This window comes from Rhinichthys klamathensis, unplaced genomic scaffold, assembly GCF_029890125.1.
Source record: "Rhinichthys klamathensis goyatoka isolate OS25496 unplaced genomic scaffold, OSU_Roscu_1.1 h1tg000395l_1, whole genome shotgun sequence".
NCBI classification, from domain to species: Eukaryota; Metazoa; Chordata; class Actinopteri; order Cypriniformes; family Leuciscidae; genus Rhinichthys; species Rhinichthys klamathensis.
In genome coordinates, this window is record NW_026606897.1 from 835681 (window position 1) to 857198 (window position 21518).

At 39.7% G+C, this 21518-nt stretch overlaps 2 protein-coding genes across 3 annotated transcripts in view; both read right to left on the reverse strand.

The window, feature by feature from the left end:
* The window catches only part of ankib1b (ankyrin repeat and IBR domain containing 1b), a 49672-nt gene extending 41644 nt beyond the window's left edge, over positions 1 to 8028 (reverse strand). Inside the window, exon 1 of one of the 2 annotated variants that reach the window (XM_056234483.1) lies at positions 7875 to 8028. The gene's annotated coding sequence lies outside the window, so the exon portion shown is untranslated. The remainder of the gene's footprint in view (positions 1 to 7874) is intronic. The other variant, XM_056234485.1, reaches the window with a different exon arrangement.
* A 7292-nt stretch (positions 8029 to 15320) lies between these two features.
* On the reverse strand, positions 15321 to 16576 carry fabp4b (fatty acid binding protein 4b). The gene is made up of 4 exons (XM_056234492.1): positions 16417 to 16576; positions 16069 to 16244; positions 15790 to 15891; positions 15321 to 15519 (listed from the first exon to the last, which is right to left on the reverse strand). The coding sequence occupies exons 1-4, from the start codon at positions 16487 to 16489 to the stop codon at positions 15466 to 15468; spliced, it is 405 nt and encodes a 134-aa protein (XP_056090467.1). The 5' UTR covers positions 16490 to 16576; the 3' UTR covers positions 15321 to 15465.
* Between the last annotated feature and the right edge of the window lie 4942 nt (positions 16577 to 21518).

The following is a 21518-nucleotide window of genomic DNA, read 5'->3' on the forward strand; positions in this document are numbered from 1 at the left end:
CCCTTGAAATGTATATAAACTACAATGTAAAGTTCCCTTAGTCAGACTTGATGACTCCAGCTACCGACAGCTCGTGTTTACAATAAAGAATCCTGCTGAAGATAAAACCAAGTCTCCTGGTCTTTGCTTCTGAGTTTCCAACGGTTTTGGCGCCGTGACCCGAATAGAGCTACTCACCTGAATCCAGATTGAAACTTCAAGCTCAACAAAGATCTGACTGAGTTCAAGACTGAATCTTTCTGTACAACCAAGGGTTAGTGAGTGCTACTATCCAAAAGAACCATTAAGACCAGTACAAATTTGTTATCCTCTGCGCTGTCAGAAAAGAGTTAACAGACAGCTGTAGGGTTTGGTTAACTATCCTTTAAAGTTTTCTTTTAGAGATAAAAGTTATCCTCTGTTCAGGCAAGGAAGATTAGCATTACATGCTGTTCAATCAGGGGAGGTTAACAACAGCTACAGTGTGTTAACAGTAGTTTATCCTCTGCTTTGCCAGGGAAGTGTTTCATTCTCTGTATAGTCAGTAGAGATGTTCCAATACCCTTTTTCCCTTCCCGATACCGATACCTGGACTCAGGGTATCGGCCGATACCATGTACTGATCCGATACCTGGGTGTGTATCTATACAGCTGCAATTCATACTAGCCCTGTATGAATTGATAGAATTATTTTATGGTGTGCTTCAGACTTATCCCTTAATAAAACATGAACAAATAGATACAGTGAACTAGAGTATTTTTATTATCTGACATACATTTCACAGCGTGAAAGTGAAAAAGAACTTAAAATGCAGCCACACATCTAATAAAAAAAGTGCAACAAATAAATCTAGGTATCTAAAAAATGATATATGAATACCGGTAATATAAGAAAATAACCTATTTATAACTTAAAGTGCAGAAACAATTTTGTTAAATACACAGCATTTCAGTTTTGACAGCGGCTGGTCATCCAGAACAATAAACTCGATAATTTTGTCGGTTATATTTATCGCTCGTTGGCTGTCTTTTGAAAACTTTTCTCTTCGTTTGAATGAAGCTTCCAGAGATTGTTGATTCTGGCGCGGCTCATCCTTCTCTGCCCTTGCCATCGTGTTCTGCGGGGTGACGCGTCTTAAATCGCTTTATTAAGTGTTGAAGCTGCTAATCTTGTGCCACCCCTCGAAATTGCAGTATGGCATATGAGACATGTTGCCGTTTTACTGGTTGGTTGGTCCAGTCTTAAATACTGCCAAACAGCGGAGATACTGCTAGTGCGCGCTTTCTTCTTCGCAGCTCTAAACAGTGGTTGCTTGTGGCAACAGCACAACTTCCTGTGTTGCCACAAGCAACCGCTGTTTAGAGCAGCGAAGAAGAATTGATCTCCGATTTGCAGCGTTAAGCAAAGCTAGCGTGCATAACTAGTTATTGTTTAAGAAAAGGGTGTCGCATCGGTACATGGGTAGAAGTACTCGATACCGATGCCAGAATTTTTATTGGTATCGGCGGCATTTCCGATACTAGTATCGGAATCGGAACAACTCTAGTAATGAACAACCTGCTTGTTAAAGCGAATAATCCTGTATCTGAGGCAAAATCACTAAATATGCAGCACGAGTTATACATTTCTAACTCCAAACAATTGGCCACTGAACCAGCTGATAAAATCTTCCTTTGATTCGATACGTGATTACAACTTGACACTCAAATTAACCGATCGCATTTTACTGATGCATTAGACGCGTGCGTCCACACGCACTGAGAGGGAGCGCGGTGTGTCAGTGTTCACCGGGCTGTGGTCAAATAATGACACAGTTACAAGGTGTGTTTAGGGATGGGACGATTACCGGTTTCACTATAAACCACGATAGAATGTACTGGCGGTTAGTATTATCATTTAAAATTTAATTATCATTAAAACCGTGTTTGATTATCGCGATTTTAATAACTCACTATAAATCATGTCCACAGTCTGACGCAGGCGCGCAGCGTTTGATTTTTCAGCCTTTTAAAAGGTCCAAATCTGAGGTGTGGTCATATGTTGGTTTTTACAAAAGTCTTGAGGGAAACTTAATCGAGGATTGTCACCCTGTCTGCCGAACATGCACAAAAAAGTCGCTGCAATAGGGAAAAACATTTTACTGTTTATGGGAAAAACATTTAAAATCTGCCGATCGTCTTGTGTGACCATCACCCACTGTTGTATAGCGAACGCAAGGCAAGTTAACTTCGACCCCAATACCAAAACTACGTCTGGGAAATAATTGGGCACAAAATATTATTTTGAGTTGAAATATTTTATCTCACTCACTTGAAATGAACGTGAAGCTTCCTCGAAGAAAAGTTCTCAGCAAGTGGCTTTGAGCCAAAGACGAACGAAGACGTTCAATTAAGAGTGACATTTAAGAGATAATAATGTATATACACTCACCTAAAGGATTATTAGGAACACCTGTTCAATTTCTCATTAATACAATTATCTAATCAACCAATCACATGGCAGTTGCTTCAATGCATTTAGGGGTGTGATCCTGGTCAAGACAACCTCCTGAACTCCAAACTGAATGTCAGAATGGGAAAGAAAGGTGATTTAAGCCATTTTGAGCGTGGCATGGTTGTTGGTGCCAGACGGGCCGGTCTGAGTATTTCACAATCTGCTGAGTAACTGGGATTTTCACGCACAACCATTTCTAGGGTTTACAAAGAATGCTGTGAAAAAGGAAAAACATCCAGTATGCGGCAGTCCTGTGGGCGAAAATGCCTTGTTGATGCTAGAGGTCAGAGGAGAATGGGCCGACTGATTCAAGCTGATAGTAGAGCAACTTTGACTGAAATAACCACTCGTTACAACCGAGGTATGCAGCAAAGCATTTGTGAAGCCACAACACGCACAACCTTGAGGCGGATGGGCTACAACAGCAGAAGACCCCACCGGGTACCACTCATCTCCACTACAAATAGGAAAAAGAGGCTACAATTTGCAAGAGCTCACCAAAATTGGACAGTTGAAGACTGGAAAAATGTTGCCTGGTCTGATGAGTCTCGATTTCTGTTGAGACATTCAGATGGTAGAGTCAGAATTTGGCGTAAACAGAATGAGAACATGGATCCATCATGCCTTGTTACCACTGTGCAGGCTGGTGGTGGTGGTGTAATGGTGTGGGGGATGTTTTCTTGGCACACTTTAGGCCCCTTAGTGCCAATTGGGCATTGTTTAAATGCCACGGCCTACCTGAGCATTGTTTCTGACCATGTCCATCCCTTTATGGCCACCATGTAACCATCCTCTGATGGCTACTTCCAGCAGGATAATGCACCATGTCACAAAGCTCGAATCATTTCAAATTGGTTTCTTGAACATGACAATGAGTTCACTGTGCTAAAATGGCCCCCACAGTCACCAGATCTCAACCCAATAGAGCATCTTTGGGATGTGGTGGAACGGGAGCTTCGTGCCCTGGATGTGCATCCCACAAATCTCCATCAACTGCAAGATGCTATCCTATCAATATGGGTCAACATTTCTAAAGAATGCTTTCAGCACCTTGTTGAATCAATGCCACGTAGAATTAAGGCAGTTCTGAAGGTGAAAGGGGGTCAAGCACAGTATTAGTATGGTGTTCCTAATAGTCCTTCAGGTGAGTGTATATTTGTATGCAATAACATATTATTACATGGCTTGGCTGAATTCCAGTGTAGAATGTGGTGTGTTATTTCTTGATAACAGACCGCTGCGAAGTGCGAAGTATAACAGACCGTTGCCATGAAAAATAGCGCATTGCTATGGACACAGCAGGATTCTAACCAGAGACAGAACGGACTATTTTCTTTAGCGGAAGCAATACAATCGTTTTTAAATCAAATTCCTTTTTAAATCAATATTTTGTGTCGCCTCGCTATACATTATCCCTTACTTAGTTTGGCCAACACTGAAAGTTTTTCCAGTAACCGATAAAGAATCTAGACAATAATACAGCGCAAACATTATTGGCTGGCATGTATTGGCACAATGTGGCATTTTATCTCTCTAGGTGGGTCCAACGATAAACTGTAGACGAGTGTGTCGAACTGCCCGCGAACGCTCGCCTCTGACGTGTTCTTTTTTTAGTTCAGCGCTCAGGACCGTCGTGCGTCATCAACAATCGACACCCCATAGTACAAAAAATCTGAAAAAAAGTAGTGATCGCGCTTTTTTATTTTTCTTAATCATGAAAGCGTTTCAGGTATTCTTAACCAAGCGCCTTAATTAGGAGGGGTATTGACATCATATCTAGACCAATTTGGCAAACTAGCCGAAGATCTTTTTATTCCACCATGAGACTCCTGCCAGTTCTTTTCTCTCTATTGTAAGTTAAATGAGTCAGATTACTGAGATTCTCACCCTTTGTCTTTAATGGCTCTTGGAGCCCCTGTCCCAGTCGTTGAATAGTCAGGCTGATTGGATTAGCATCTATGCATTTGAATGACACTGTTATGCTGATGAGATCACGGCTGTAACGAGCTGACTCCCGTTCTTCATTTAACTGCCACCTCTCTGTAAATCCCTCCCCCTTGAAATGTATATAAACTACAATGTAAAGTTCCATTAGTCAGACTTGATGACTGCAGCTACCGACAGCGCGTGTTCTCAATAAAGAATCCTCCTGAAGATAAAACCAAGTCTCCTGGTCTTCGCTTCTAGATTTCTAACAGCAGGAAGGTGAGGGACAAATATTTGGTCTTATTTTCAATCTAAAGCATTTGGATTTATTTCAGTTTATTATTGGATTTTTCTTGTTTGGTGTCGTTTCCAACAAGATCTGGCAACACGAATGAGTCAAGCCTCTTTCCCAGTGGTTTTCTTGCACTGCGTATAGTACAGAAGAGAGAAAGATCTCTGATGGATGTTTAAATACATCATTAACAACTAGTTGTTCAGTTCGGCTCCGTACACACTGCGTAGAATTTTTGTAAATGCAGTTGTAACTTGTTACTACCTGAATTTTTTGGGAGTTAATTCGGCTGTAGAATGTAGTTGAATTATGTGCGTACAGAACAGGATTAAGCATTAAAAGGCGAACTAGCCAAAACTAGCCAAATAGAAAATTAATCATTATTAAATGTATAACCTTTACAACCACGTTTAGTCAAAACCTGCAGGAACAGGCCTGAAGTGTTATTTGGAGGGAACTGACTCCCGAATCCCCACCACCAAACAGCACCTACAAAACAAACTCATCTGTTTAACCACAGAAGAGGCCTGACAGAAACAGATGCTAAACATGTCCCACTTCACATGTGTGCCCTTTAGAAGACCTGCAAGAGCATAGACGACGCCACTGAGAGCAGACCTAAAACCAGCGCATCTTCTACACAAATCCTTGTCAACCGTCCAGAGAGAGAAATTAAAACAGGTCTTGGATCAGAAGCAGACGGCTAATTGTCTCAACAACACTGACTCATTCTCCACAGGAGCTTGTGAGGAAAGAAACATACTTCCTCCAGGAACACTAGGGGCTTCCGGCTCCCTCCGCCAACTGCTGTCGGCCTACTGCGAGCAGGTTCTGTCGAGGGGCAGGATTCAGCAGGGCAAAAGTTATGCCCCCACAAATGCCATCTGTCTACATGGACACCTGAGGTGTCAGTTGTATTCATATTTACACTGACATTATGGGTGTAGTATCTCAACAGCAGAAAAAAAGCAGAAAAAAATAAATCAGGCCATTTGCAAAAACAGACTCAATTTCACCACAGACAGGCAACCTCATGGGTAAAAACTCGACTGGCCTAGTTTCATGGCTAACCTCTTTGGGTGGTCTTGAGTTGGCTTTAATAGAGCTATAAGAGTGAACTATATTTTAAAGAGGGGTCTCAGTCACAACATTAAAGTGATAGTGCATGCAAAAAAATTAATTCTGCCATTATTTACTCAGCCTCATGTCATTTTCTTTCTTCTGTGAAATACAAAAGAAGATATTTTGAAGAATGTCGGTAACCAAATTATTTTGATTCCCATTGACTTCCGTTGTATCTGGGGGGGAAAACACCAAGACATTTCTCAAAATATCTTATTTTATATTCCACAGAAAAAAAGAAAGTCATGGAGTTTTGGAACAGCATGAGGGTGAGTACATAATTAAAAAAATTTAATGAACAATCTCTTTAAGCTTCTCCATGGCAAAATACCAGAAAGCCACTCGGTTATGATTGCTTAACACACCCATAATTTTATTCTTTTTATATCAAAGTGCCCCATATCTGCAGGAAATTTGGGTAACACTTTATTTTACCGTGTCATTGTTACACATACTACATGTAGCCTAGTTACTGTAGAAAGAACTCTAAATCATGCATAATTACATGCAACTAACCCTAAATCAAACCCCAATCCTAACTCTATAGTAAATAGGCCTACGTTTAGTTAATTATTAGCTAATACTTAAATTTATACTTACACTGTAACACGGACACCTTAAAATAAAGTGTAACCGGAATTGTAATGCGCTTGTATATCTACCCTTACAAAAAGATATTAACATTCTACCCATAGTTTCCACCATAAAACAGTTATTACTCCCATAATACTATGGCAATTTCAAAATCTTTCACAAAAATGTTTAGCAGCTGCAGCTGTTTCGTACCAGCAGTGCTTGTTGGTTTCTTGTTTTGTTCATTTTTATGTATGTTTTTCTCCATCACATTCTAAACGCATCCATATAATGGACTTTCAATAACTTTTGTGCTTTTATATGTCTGTTTTGTAAAACATTAGGCCTATGAAGTAAACTTTTAATTATTATATGCATCTCTGTCAATTGCATAACTCAATTCAATTCACATTTATTTGCATAGCACTTTTCACAATACATATCGTTTCAAAGCAGCTTACAGAAAATGCATGCCTCTATATTACAATATGAATAATGCTAGTCATGTGGTGTCAGCATGGCAGCACCCACAAGTGGGCGACCCACTCCATGTAGAACAAAACAGCTTTTTCTAGAAGCCTGATTTATCTGTGGCCTTCATTTTATGTGGATGTATGTACATCATTTTTGTGAAATTTCTCAAAAATGCTACCTTTGTGTGCAAAGGCTAATTAGCAAAAATTCATGACTGCAGCTTTAAGAGACAGAGAGATGGTAAAACACGATCTGAAGCAGACCTCATTAAATCTTTTATGGCTCGTCATCAGTAGCAACAACAAATGTAAGTTAGTACTATGGCATTTTGGAGCGGAGACTATGGGCACCATGGTAACTTTTGTAAGGGTATTAAGATAAGTTAACGTGTAATTTCTCCAGTTGGAGAGTGAAATGCTCGGCATGCAGGAAGTCAGCTGCTGTGTGTGTCTGTGTGTGCTCGTGCCGCTCCAGATTATTTGCGCTGTTTATAGCCAAACGTCGATTTCCTAGAAGGGGCTGGGCGACGTGTTTACAGCCTCTGCAATTTACATACACATTACATAGATACACACTCGAATCACAAGAAAATCAACACTGTAATGTGCTGTCATGTATTGCAAAACATGATTTACACTGACGAAAATAGTCACCGGGGCGTGTTTTCAGCGACTGTTTTAATAGCTGGACGGTTTTATTTTTTCCTGCACGTTCCTTATTGCGCACAAAAGCGCATCTGTTACTTCTTTTTATAAAATCAATACATGAGCTAGTCGCTTATGTACATATCAGTCATGATAACTGTTAGCTTGGCAACTTGTCAACCAAGATGTTACATCAAAGAGAGAGATGCAGATTGTTTACAAGCATAACTTTAAGAAATAAACGCAATTTAACCGCTGTCAACTAGTCAATGTGTTGTTATGACACATAAACGTATTAATAATTCTGCATGTCGTTATAAACAAGTCATTTAACCGAAGGAGCACAATAAAATCTAAATAACCCACTTACCCAATTAGCACGACGATAGCGGCCGTTTTTCTATTTCTGCCTCCGAATAATTTGGCGGTTGTCTGGTGAAACTCTGTTGATCAAATAAAAATCTGCCTCTCGCCTTTGTTGTGAACGGGTCCTCCTCGGCCGCCGTGAAGCCTCCGTCAATCACGGCGATGCCTTCACTGAAATTCTGTATTTCAAAATAAAAGTCCCACCAGTTGCGCTCCCATACTACAGTATCGAAAGGAAGGGCGACTTTTCGTTACTACAAAGCGAAATATGTTCCAAGTTCACTGTTTATTAATTTTAGATAAAAAAAATATTATGTTGTAAATAAAATAAGATTATACATATTTTAATCTGTTATAATAATCAAATATTTTTTTGTGACACCCGTAAAATAATTTATGACATCACGTAGGCCTGTGCTAAGTTAGCCCAGTTTAAATGTAATGACAATAATTTTAGTAGGCTAACTATTCTTTTTTGGAAGTGTTAATGCAAGTATTTCTAAAAGAAAATAATCGTTAAATAAACAGCTTTGCTTTTGCTTTGTATATTTTAAAAATGAGTAAATTAGATTAATAAATTGACTTCCAGTAGTGTGGCAGCAGGACTGCAGCACCGATCGAACTTTTGCCAGTTGCCCTGGTGTTATTTTATTGAATTAATTTATCATATTTGAAGTTGGAACAACTGTACCTTATAATGTAATTTTAATTAATTTACATTAGAAGCCTTTAGCAACATGTTATATAGTTACAATTTCTATTTATAATGACATACATGCTGAGATGTGTACTTACTTTGTTAAAATTGCAGTCCGTTACTGATTACAAATTACATTAAGAATATTGTAGCATGATCTATTAGACATATTTCAGGTAATGTACTTCGTTTTGATTACTTTTATGTTATTTTTATCACATTTGAAAGGGATTAGCCTACTGTGTAAAAACACAGAAAAGAGAAAGAAAATATATTCCATTCTTTGTTATCAACATCATGAAATGCATTAACATTACATCACTAGGTTTTCCCAAACTGGGGTTCATGGAAGAACTGCAGGAGGTTTGTGAGTTGATGAAATGTGTTTGGGGAAAAAAATATATTTAAAAGTCAAAATTTGTTTGCCATGCAGGAGTTGATTAGATATGCAGTGTTTAGAAAAGCAGCATACCTTCAAATTTTTATTTTTATATCTGACATGTTATCCTCTGTGAAACAAGAATAATTAGGCAGAATCAATAGTTTATGAATAATTTTCTGCCATTCTGTGAATACATAATCATGTAATTTATTTATAAAAAAAATTTTAAAAAAAAGGAGGCCAACTGTAATCTGATTATGAGCATTTTAAAGCAGAATATAGTCTAATTACAAGACTATTTTTTGGATCTGATTACATAATCCAGATTACATGCAATCAGTTGGAGTTTTGGTTACACTTTATTTGAAGGTGACATTATTACGGTGAAAGTATATATTTATGTACTGGGTAATATTAAGAAATTACATGTAGCTATAGGGTTAGGGTAGGATTACGATTTTGTTGAGGTATACGATTTTGTATACGATTTATAGTTGCATGTAATAATGCATCATTTACTGTTATTACTATAAGTATGTAACATATGTAACAATGACACTGTAAAATAAAGTGTTACCTTACATTTATCATATTGTCTCTGAATTTCACAAACTTGGAGTAATTCTCTTCATTGAAAATAAAAATGCATAGAAAATGTTTTTAAGGCATTCACCCCCAACAGGAATACATTTTACATTTAGGAATTTATGAACTGGAAAATTCTATGACATCAATAGAATTTTCTTGCTTAAACTAATTCAATAGAGAAAACCCATGACAGATAAGTGCTACAGAAAATAATTATTAGTTTTGAAATAAAAGCCAAACAAGATGTTTTCATCATCATCATTTTAATTGTAGCTATAACTGCATAAATGCAGCTCCATAATATGCTTTTTCTTTAAAACCTGTCAAAACTCTACTATTGTAACAAATAAATGTGATGCTGTTTACTTAATGGAGACTGACTATGGTGCATATTATGCATTTTATACATTTCAGAGAGATTAGATCGAACACGATAACAAGAAACGTGATAGTAATGATATTGAACACCAGGTGGCAGTGTTGTAAGAAAATGTTACTCCTCAAACTTAACGTTGCAAACACGCTTCAAGTTGCACAAATGAACTAAATATAAGTATTTAGTTATATATATTATAGTTATAAATAAGTATTTTTAGTTATAAATAACCAAATATAACTAAATATAAATTGAACTATTTAAACTGCCAGACAAAGATGAGACTGCATTTGTAAAATTCCATATTGAATTTTAAAGACAGATGTTAGCTTAACTGTAGCATATCAACTCTGTCTAAGAGTTTAAAGTGATATCTATTAAAATAATATTTTTTTGTATCTTTTGTATCCACTTTTCTAATTTCTTTGTCATTTTTTTCCATACTAAAGTCAATGGGGCCCATCAACTGTTTGGTTACCTATATTCTTCAAAATGTATTCTTTTGCGTTCAGTAGCAAAAAGAAATTCATACAGGTTTGGAACAACTTGGGGGAGAGTAAATGATGACAACATTTTCATTTTTGGGTGAATTATCCCTTTAATTACTTGACAGGCTAATTCAAATCCAACTGTTCGCTCCTGCAGGGTAATATCATCAAATTCCCTGACATTTTAAGCTGTAAGGACATTCTTAAAAGGGTGTCCCTTTTAAGTAAAGTCTTGAAAACAATGGACCATTGAGAGAAAATTCAAGGCTTCACTCTCTCAGACTTTAAACCTGTCTCATGACCCCATAAAGCTTACATCATTTGATATAACACTGCCTGAAGCCGTACATAAATAGCCTACTGCATTTTGGGATTTTTTTTAGAATGATTATTATTAATATCATTATTGTTTTTCTTGTTGCTGTTATTAAATAATAATAATAATAACAAACAATATATAATTACCCTATAATATATAATACTTGTTATAATTGTATGTATGAGAATAATAATTAATGAAAATAACACTTAATTGTATATATTAATAACACAAATAATTTATTATGAAAATAATATGAAAATAATGACAAAAAGAAATTTGTGAACATTTATTATTGTAATGTAGTTAGTCCCATGATAAAGAGAAGAGGCAGAGAATATAAAATATAAGTCCTTTTATTTAAATAAAGTAAAACAAAACTAATCCATAATTTTCTGAAAACTAATTTTCCAATGAAATAGCAACGAAGCACCGTGATGGGTAGTTTGAGGGAAAAAAGGGAGGATGTTCTAGAGGTGGACGAGGCACCGGCGAGGCGCAGAAAACCCATAGGGGGGCAGATGGGAGGAACCAGGGTGAAGAAGAGAGCGGGAGAAGCCATGGATGAGTTGATGGTGGGAGGAGCCATGGAGGAGATGGCGGTGATAGGGTCCAAGGAGGTACGGACGGTAGACGAGATTTCAGACTGACCCAGGAGACGTCGATGATGGAGGGAGGAGCCAATGTGGTAATTTGAGCCCGACCGACTGAGGTGACGCAGGAAGATAGTGAGGTCCAGGCGACGTCCAATAGACCTCAAGACCCGGCAACATTGCTTGAGTGGGCCTGGAAGACTGAAGGTGATGATACACGGGGCAACTTTTTGAGCAATGTTGCTGGGCAATGTTGCCGAGCGATTGTTGTTTGGGCACGTTCACATTGAGAATGGGCAACAAATTGCTATTTAGATTATTTATGTGTCTCACCTGGTTCAAAAAGTTACCCCGTGTATCATCACCTTAAGGCGATGCCGGTGTGAGTGAGGACCCTGGTGGAGCCTGAGGGATGCCTTAGGGGTTGAGGGATGGAGCGCAGCCGACAGCCCGGGAGTCCTTGGTGTTGGTGGAGTGACGACTGACCAGTGCGCAGCCGGTGGGACGAGGGAGCTCTTTGGAGCTGAAAGGTCTACAGTCCGAGGTGGAGCTGAGGGCTCAGAGGGACGAGGTGGAGCCAGAGAATCCCAATGCGGAGCTGGTGACTGAGAGCTCCGAGGCGGATCCAGGTTGCATGGCGGAGCCGAAAGGGCTGAAGAAATCCAGCTGAGGAAGGGCAGAGGGAATGCCTTGCTTCGGTGGAGCGAACAGGAGAGGAAGGTTGGGTGCGGAGATAGACTTGGGGATAGACAGGAATGGTGGTGACAAAGACAACACTGTGCTGGACGATACCAGTGGTGACAAAGAGACATTAGTACAGGAGGGGACCGGTGACAGAGAAGGTTCGTGGGTGGGCAGGGTGGGAAGCACTACCTCCGTAATCCATTCTATTAGCCATTCTTCCTTATCCAGCTCCACTAAAACTCCCACAGGCACGGATGTAATGGTCGGCTCACACACCTGATTAGACGGGACCTCAGGCATCTCTTCCGGGACTGACTCTGCAGCTGGCACTTACTCAGTTGCGGGCTTAGCCTCAGGAGTGATGGTGGGTAATGCTGGGTTTCTGTCTGTGGTGGGCTCTGGCTCCTTATCTGCGGTGAATGTGGTAGCTGGGTTTGGCCCTGCGGTGGTGACGGATGGTGAGTAGGGCTGGACGCTGGCGGCGGGATCCTCGTCTACCTAGCCCACAGTTAAAGAAGATCCATTTACCCAGAGGGCAAAGTTGATGTACTTGGCCAGTGTCCAGTAGGAGTTTCCCCATAGCATCACCAGCCAGATCTCATCGTCCAGTCCGATCCAAAACCCCTTCACGAGTCATGACATTGCAGGTGAATGGTGAACTAATTCCTGCACATACTCCTCCATGTCTCTACCTCCCTGAAACATAAAAATCGTGGCCCCGTTGGATCTGTTAGAGCTCCCATTGGAGCGAAATTAATGGAGGCAAGATCCAGCTTCATTTCTTTTAAGGTCTGGTATATAACACACAAACAATACCAGACTGAAAGGTGCACAAAGAGGAACTTAAATACACAGTATCTGTGTCCCAATTCAGAGGCTGCCTCCTTTGAAGGCCACGAAGGTCGGACTGAGCGTTGTTAAGTGGAACATTCTAGCCTACGGAGGACTGTTCTTGTCGCCTAGCAACTGTGACAGTTGCCGTTGATGAGCGGCAGTAACATTTTGTGGCGAGCAGGACGAGGCCGAGGGCTGTGAAAGAGCGGCGCGAGGCCGGTGGCGTGATACTGATGAGCGACACCTGCGCGACGCACCGGTCTTGTATCTCTCACGGAGGAGCGGAAGCATAAAAGGAGGAGCGATGACAGTGGAGAGTGAGAGAGGAACAGGCCTGGTTTTATGTTGTGTTTTGTCTCTGTTTTGTGTAGCCAGCAGTCGTCCGGGAGGGGCTGCAGGCTTATACTTTCATTTTGTATTTGTTTTATTTATTATTAAAATCTTGAAATGTTTGCCGGTTCCCGCTTCCTTCTTCCCATAACATGTGAACCTCGTTACACATTTGTACTGGACTTTTTTGAAAGTTATATTAAACTGTCTAAAAATAAAACAGGGTTCACAAACTGTCTAAATATGATCACCATGGTCCATTTCTGTAAATAATAAATAGTATAAACTATATGTAAACTTACATTTGTGTCATTAGATATTTGAGTAAGCTGAAACCCAATACTTATGTTTAAAAGTGTAATACAGCAATTTCTTTAAAGAAAAAAAAATCCTTTCATCACTGGCGCGCAATGAATTCTGGGGTAGGCAAAGCCGCAAGGGATCCATCTGTTGTATCCTTCATTTCACTGGAAAAGAAAGCTGCATTTGAAGGAGACTTCGAATTGGGACAGCCTTTGTGACGCAATCGTCCTTCGAATGCACCCTTTGAAGGATGCAGCCTCTGAATTGGGACACAGCTAGTGTCAATGTCCCTGTCCCAAATGGCACACTTCACAATAGCTGTGGCATGCGCATGTCCGTTAAGTCCACAAGACCGTAGGTTATCCCAGTTGTCATTTTAGGTTTCAGAAGAGTACTTGCGAGCGCCCCCTTTGCAGTCAATATGCGCTCTCAATGTGCACTTTCATTGAGCCCGCGCACTGAAGCGAGCTCCGCAGCAGACTTCTTCCTGACAGTCAAAGCGGCATTACATCATGAAAGTGCGGACTCGTAAGAAGAATGCAAGTGTTTAGGGTGCCATTTGGGACAGGGCCAATGACAACATAGCAAACAGGTGTGATGATTAAATGAGTGTCCATGACAACTGATGACTGGCGGGAAACTAGGGACAAAGGAAACACAGGAAACAGGTAACTGACGAATGTAAACTAAAAGTCCATGAAAACGAAACTAAACACACAGATCGTGACGATAATTAAACGGAAAAAATAATGGTTTCCAGCAAGCTGATTAAGAGCATATCAATGCACAATACTTGTTGCCTCTCCTAAAATATGATTTGGTCAAAGTATACCTTAACTAGGGTTCCGATGAATGCACATTAATCCTTACAATAATTCAAAATCCTCTTTCATACCACATGCTTTAATATAAATTGCATTATAATACTCAGTAAGATTAGGATCACAAAAGAGGAATAAATATTTTAGAAGCAGAAGTTTGCAAGGAGCGCATGGTCAGCCACTCCAACTGCTAAAGTAGTGCTAATCCTTGGGGTATTGAGGTTATTAGACTCAGGAAATTATTGTGAACTGGACTGCTGAGGATTAACACATCACATGTTCACTGGGCACTATAGGAGGTGCTGATGAATGGTGCTCGGATGATATCTTTTTACGTATGTGATTGGATGTTAAGCATCTTGCCATAGCAGTCATTTGCGGTTTGAATTTTACACCACAGATGAATATGAATAATTTTGCATGGAAAACAGTATGGGGCATGATACAGGCCCATAATGTGGCAGCACATACCTTACTGAAATACTGTTTCATGGCAATTGATATCATTTTTATTCTAGAGCTGTAATGTTGCATTGTCTGCCTTGGAAAACTCTAAGGAGAGTCTGAGGAGAGAAATGTACAATAGCTTTGAACTAGCAGAACTTGATCTGAACTTGTAAACTTGCCACTGTAAAAAATCAAACAAAAAAAAGATCAATAAGTTATTAAAACATGTGTTTTTTACATTGCTTTAACTCAATTTTCAACTTTTTTAATTTAAGTTATACAAGATACAACTCATTTTTCCATGTCAGTTTAATGTAATTTAAGTTGAAATCACTTAAACATTGATTGGACTTAACAATTTAAGGCAGCAACTTATTTTATCTTTATATTTTATGTGTCCAAATTCAAATGAAAGTGTCTACATTAGGATTATCTAATTCTAATTATGTAAACTATGCTGTGTGTGTACTCAACTAATTTCATGCAATCATTTTCCAATTCTTCACCTCTTTGTTCATATATTTAGTTCTTATATAGGAACAAAAATCATTTATTTCTAATCAATAAATGAGTAAAGAGACATTTGATATTTTTTATTATTTTATTACGTTTATAAAGCAAAAAAAAAAAGTTTTTTATTGCAACAAAGCAATTGATATATCACATCAAATTAAGAGTCAGTCATTAAAATCGAACAAAGTCTTCAATCTGTCTTGAGGCACAGTTCATTCAGTCATGCATCTTTCTCATATGTCCTGATTGCGACAACATCATCCATGGTGCATTTCTGTACAAATGGAAGAAAGGAGAGAGAGAGAGAGAGAGAGAGAGAGAGAGAGAGAGAGAGAGAGAGAGAGAGAGAGAGAGAGAGAGAGAGAGAGAGAGAGAGAGAGAGAGAGAGAGAGAGAGAGAGAGAGAGAGAGAGAGAGAGAGAGAGAGAGAGAGCATTAACAATGGATGCAACACTTAAAATCCTAATCAAACCAGATGTTTTCTGATAAAATATAGATAAAGAAAGCATTTACTTGTACAAATTGCACATGGCTTTTATACATACCGCTATCATTTTGGTGTCCTGAACCTCTCTTTCAATTATTGTGGTCTTCCCTTCCCAGGTCTGCCTTTGAATAAGTTTACCATCTGCAAGGCTCATAATAGTCTGAATAAAAGAATGAAGAAATGAATGGAAATGAAAGGACACATGATGCTTATATATATATATATATATATATATATATATTTTTTTTTTTTTTTTTTTTTTTTTACACATTTATTTATTTCTTTGTTTGTTTGTTTGTTTGTTTGTTTGTTTGTTTGTTTGTTTCAATGCCCTTGCCTTCACTTTTCTGTCATCTGCTGTCGTCTCATCAAATTCTTCCTCTAATTTGAATTTAATTTCCAGGGTCTTGAAAGTAGTGACAGCTTTCATAGAGATGAACCCCTGGTCATCCAAAGCAATAGTCAGACTGGGTTTTGCTAGGTTAGCCATTTGCCGAGAGGCAAAACCAGCACCTAACCAGCAATACAAAAATTACATTACTGGTATTACAAGGTGCATGACTGTAATAGACTGGACAAAAAGTTGCCTTCTGACATAAGTGCATGGAAACAAAACATAGTACAAACATAGTTAGCCTATATATTATTGTGTATATAAAATAATATTAGTCGATTTTTGTCTTACCTACAGCCTTCATGTATTCATCAAAATTGTCACTTGAAGTCATTTTCCATTTACCAACGTATTGCTCAACCATTGTTACAACAAATAAACAACTCGATAATTACAACACAATACGTTTTACTCTTTAATATATGTTTAGGATATAAAGTGTTGCAAAAGCGCAGACCAGGGGAGATTTAAAGAGTGCAGGGATAAGAGTAACCACCCGCTGACCAATCAGTGCCATTGCTGTGATATTTGAGAATTTTATTGGTTAACAGATTTTGAAAGGGGAGGGCTTGTATCTGTATTTGAATACAAGGTCAAAAGTCAAGCCATATAAAAAAAAAATCGCTTACTTCTGTAGAATAAATAAAGTGGGCATGTTGATTGTGCTAATATTAATAATAATAATAATAATAAGACATTTAACTTAACAACTTCTTTAAACAATAAGAATTACCCTATGGACTGACCTGTTGCAGTTTAAATATGGCAGACTGCACATCAAGAGCATAGACAGTAAAAGAAGATCAAGAGCAAAACTGAAGCTTTGTTCTTGATGAGTATAACAATTCAAAATTTGCACGAGTCCATAAATAGGTTCATGAATCTCGCTGTCTAAGTTTAGTGCAGAACGGAAACGATGACATCTACTGGTGATGATTAATAATAAAGCAATTCTGCAACAAAGAATTGGCTAAAGCAGGATTATAGTCCTAATATTAAAGAGCATAATAGTCGCACAGAAGGGCCATCAATGGGGTTTCTGTTTTTATTCACTCAGGATCCATGCTGGAGGTTACACTGACATGTCAAACAAAGATAATGCTCACAGTGGTATTCAATCTAAAATCACTGCAAGAAGTCTCACCCCTGCTATGATGTCCTCATAAGCAACAATTGAAATCCACAGCAATCCTCAGTCATAACTTACACTCATAATTCATCTGAGAAAAAAACTACTCTAAAATTGTATAAGCAAATTAATTCAGCCATTTCAAGCTTTATATTTTCAAAAGAATGTTACCTTAAAAAGTCGGATGATGAATGAATGAATGAGATGAGGCATATAGCGCTTTCATATGTACTACACCCAAAGCGCTTTACAATCATATCAGGGAATCTCTCCTCAACCACCACCAGTGTGCAGCATCCACTTGGATGATGCAACGGCAGCCACAGTACAACGGCGCCAGTGCGCTCACAACAACACACCAGCTACAGATGCAGGAGAGAGTGATAGGGCCAATTCAGTGGATGGTGGATGATAAAGGTATTTACTTTTTTCCTGAGTTTTTGTCAGATTTATTGAATTAATATTTGTCCTCCCAACATCCAAACCATGTACATGTTTTCATTTTCATGGACTTTTAGTTTGCTCGTCATTGGCTGTGTCCGAAAACTGATAAATGCTGCCTTCGGAGGACATTACAGGTCGGAAGGCTTCAAATCAAGGCACGTCCGAATGCAATGTTAGTTTCACGTCTTGTCTCCTGAGATACCTTCATCTAATCGATTTTTGAAGGCAGCATGTATCCTTCGCTGCCTTTTATCCCAGAATCCTGTGCTTTCCATTCTGTGACAGTTGAGCTATAAAGATGGCGTCTGAAAGTTCCGGCTGGTCATCATTTTGTGTGTGATGTACATTTTTGATCAACGTTTTCCACTTATAATGTCATTTCTAGCAAGAAATTACTATTGTAGTCATTAAATATTCACTAGTTTTCACCAAAGCTTGCTCTGTTTTGTTGTAGATCAATGTTACGCTGCCTCAGAAGTCTGTCCGAAATCAGTTTCGAGACGTAGCCTATACCTTTGTGCACAAATACTGCCTGCAAAGTCATTGTCTGATAGCGGGCCGCGAGGCAACAAGTCAGCTGCCTACGTTTTTGGACGCAGCCATTATTTCCTGTAGTCTTTGTTCACATTTCCCACCACTTGTTTGTTACCATGGAACTGTTTGTTACCATGGTTTGTTTCCCACCACTTGTTTGTTACCAACATAACAGACACGCTGTTATGTTGTGGATTATCTGAGTTTATATCTTAATTAAATACATTTGTATTGGAACCTTTTGATAGTGGTGATGAGAGGAAGCCTCATGAAGCATTGAAGCTTTTCAGCCAAGTGGTTCACAAAAGGGTTAATTTGCTCACAATACCACCTGGTGGTCAAAGAGTGTAAAACAAGCAGAGACATTACCGATGACCTGATGTAAACTGTAATACATTGTATTTTGCGCCAGTTAAGGCTTAGAAATCACGGTGAAGAAAAAAACAATTTCCAGATAGACTAATCTATTTATATGAATATAATGTGTATTTTCTGGTGGTATATAATGATTGTATAACATAACTGTGGAGAAATAAGATCAAAGTATTCCCATACTGGGAAAGTCTTTCTCTTTCTTGCTCAAAACTATCAAACTATCAAATAACCAAAACTCACCTTATAACAACCACACATTTTGAGGGATCCCATGGCTTTATATATCTGTCAAAATATCGCGCTAAGATTCAAACTGCTTCCTGAACCAGGTGGAAGCGAGGCTTCGTATTCTCTGTATTGGATCGGGGCGAACTACGAACATCAAATAGACCTCCCAGTCAAGCAAGGACTCAGTTGGAGGAAACTATTCTGCATAGCTATGTCCATCTCATCACCAGACCCAGATCCCAGCCCACTAACACCCTGCGACACGGAGCAACAGCCAGAGCTCCCAGCAGATGGAGTGCCAGCGCCTGTCACAATGGAGCAGCCAACGGCAATAGAAGTGGATGTGCCTATCATCGCACCGGAGCCTGAGCCCCTTACGTCTGACCTGGCGTCCGAGCCGGCCACCGAACCCGTGACAGAGGAAATACTAGTGGAGTCTGAGGGAATGGAGGAGTTCCCTGTCCACAACCTCACCGTAGGGAGTGCGTGCTGGACTAGGAGACTGATATGTTGATCCCACCCTCCCTCCCTCTTCTACCACCACCTCTAGTTCCAGCACTGTCTTTGTCACCTCCTGTCTACCCCATTGTTCATCCCTTACCTTCTCACTGCATCGGGGGTTCACCTGGGACATCCCATGAGCCATCCTCGACCGGGCTGGGGGATTCCCTGGCTCTGCCTCCGGCCACTGTCTCTGTTACTCCACCTCAGGCCGTCGCCCTAACTCCTCCGCCTTGGCTCCTCTGTCGACCATCCGGCCCACAATGCCACGGGCTCCCTTGACCTGCCAGCTCCGTCTGGGTCAGACCTCGCCCGCCTATCGTCATGGACTTGTGGGCCATCCGTTGCACTTCGGTCCTCCACCCCTGCGGCTCAGTCTGCCTCCGCCCTCCCTCAGGCTTCGCAACAGTCCTCAGTCACACCATTTACAACGCAGCCCTCCGGATCTTCAGCTCCATCTCGGGGGTTGTTGTGGCAGCTCCATTGCAGTAGTCGATGCCATCAGTGTCGTGCAGATCCGTCTACCCTCCGTCTGCACCCAGGGCTCCTTCTCCATCAGCGACGTCCTCATGGTGGCGTTAAACTCCGTACCACCATGGTTCCTCCCTCCGGCAACATCGCTGTGGGGAGCTGGGAATCACCCTATTATCACATTACTCTAACATAAGCTTCTACCACCTTCTGCTCCGCCCTGGTCACACCCATCATCACATCCCTGGTTTCTGCCATGGTTCCTCCCTGGCCTGTCCTTCCAAGACCTCCAAATACCAACCATTCGCCTGCTCCTCATCCGCTTCCTAAACTGCCTCCTCTCCCTTACCGCAGCACGAGGCCACGCCTTCTCGTATAATGTCACAAACTGATAGTTTAGTTTTCACTTTTCATGGACTTTTAGTTTGCTTGTCATTATTTCCTGTTGTCTTTGTTCACGTTTCCCGCCACTTGTTTGTTACCATGGATATGCATTAATCATCACAGTTGTTTGTATTTGAGTTTGTTATCTTTGTATACTTAAACTGAACATTTGCATAGAGTTGGGGGGTGTTGTACTGTCACAATTATAAAGGTCCAAAGATGAAGATGAGTCAAAGGTTCCAATGCGAATGCATTTAATAAAGAAATATGCTCTGATAATCCACTACGTAACAGCATGTCTACACTCAAACAATAACCCACAATAAACTGAGGAAACACAGGAACTTAATTAAAACAAAAATAAAATCTAAAATTAATTCACAAATATTCAATTTAAATCATATGCCAATATTATTCATTAAAAATAAATCTTTCCAAGACAAAAAAATGCAGGTCATGCCTAGATTATATAAAGTCATTAGAATGTATTTAACATGTTTATCTATTCTCTCCCCATTTGATAAACATATGGTGTCATGATTGCATCATCATTTCACATCAATGAATCTCTTATTAAAAATCATGAAGACTTTCATATTCATTTTTGTGCCTTTCAGTGTAAACCCAAACAAACAAATGTCCCCACAAGTATAGTAAAACCTGAGATCACCGGGGACCAGCCAGCGGTCCCCGGAAAACAGCTTTTAAATCATACTAAGTAATGTTTTTTGAAAATGTAAAAATGCAGAATGTTTCCTGTGATGGGTAGGTTTAGGGGTAAGGTTAATGTAAGAGGATAGAATATACAGTTTGTACAGTATAAAAATCATTACGTCTATGGAGAGTCCCCACAAAGATAGTCCAGACGTGTGTGTGTGTGTGTGTGTGTGTGTGTGTGTGTGTGTGTGTGTGTGTGTGTGTGTGTGTGTGTGTGTGTGTGTGTGTGTGTGTGTGTGTGTGTGTGTGTGTGTGTGTGTGTGTGTGTGTGTGTGTACGTGCGTGCGTGCGTGTGTGTGTCAAGTTAATCTACTCGCTTCACAAACAGTGCAGCACATGAAAATAGCACTTCGGGGGACTTTGGGGGATCACAATTATGTGGTTGAAACCGCAAATACAGAATGAAGCAAACCATAATGGAGTAGGCAATATAGCACAAAGGTCTTTGAGTGTAAATATCTGCACTCAACAAAACAATAATTAGTTTTAGGAATCTGTAGAGAGCAGAAAGATAAGGAAATGTAGGGCAATAAAAGGCATCTTGCAGAGGGATGATTATGTTATTGCTTGTTCTGCTGCACTAGCATCAATTACTGCCTTCCGCATATTT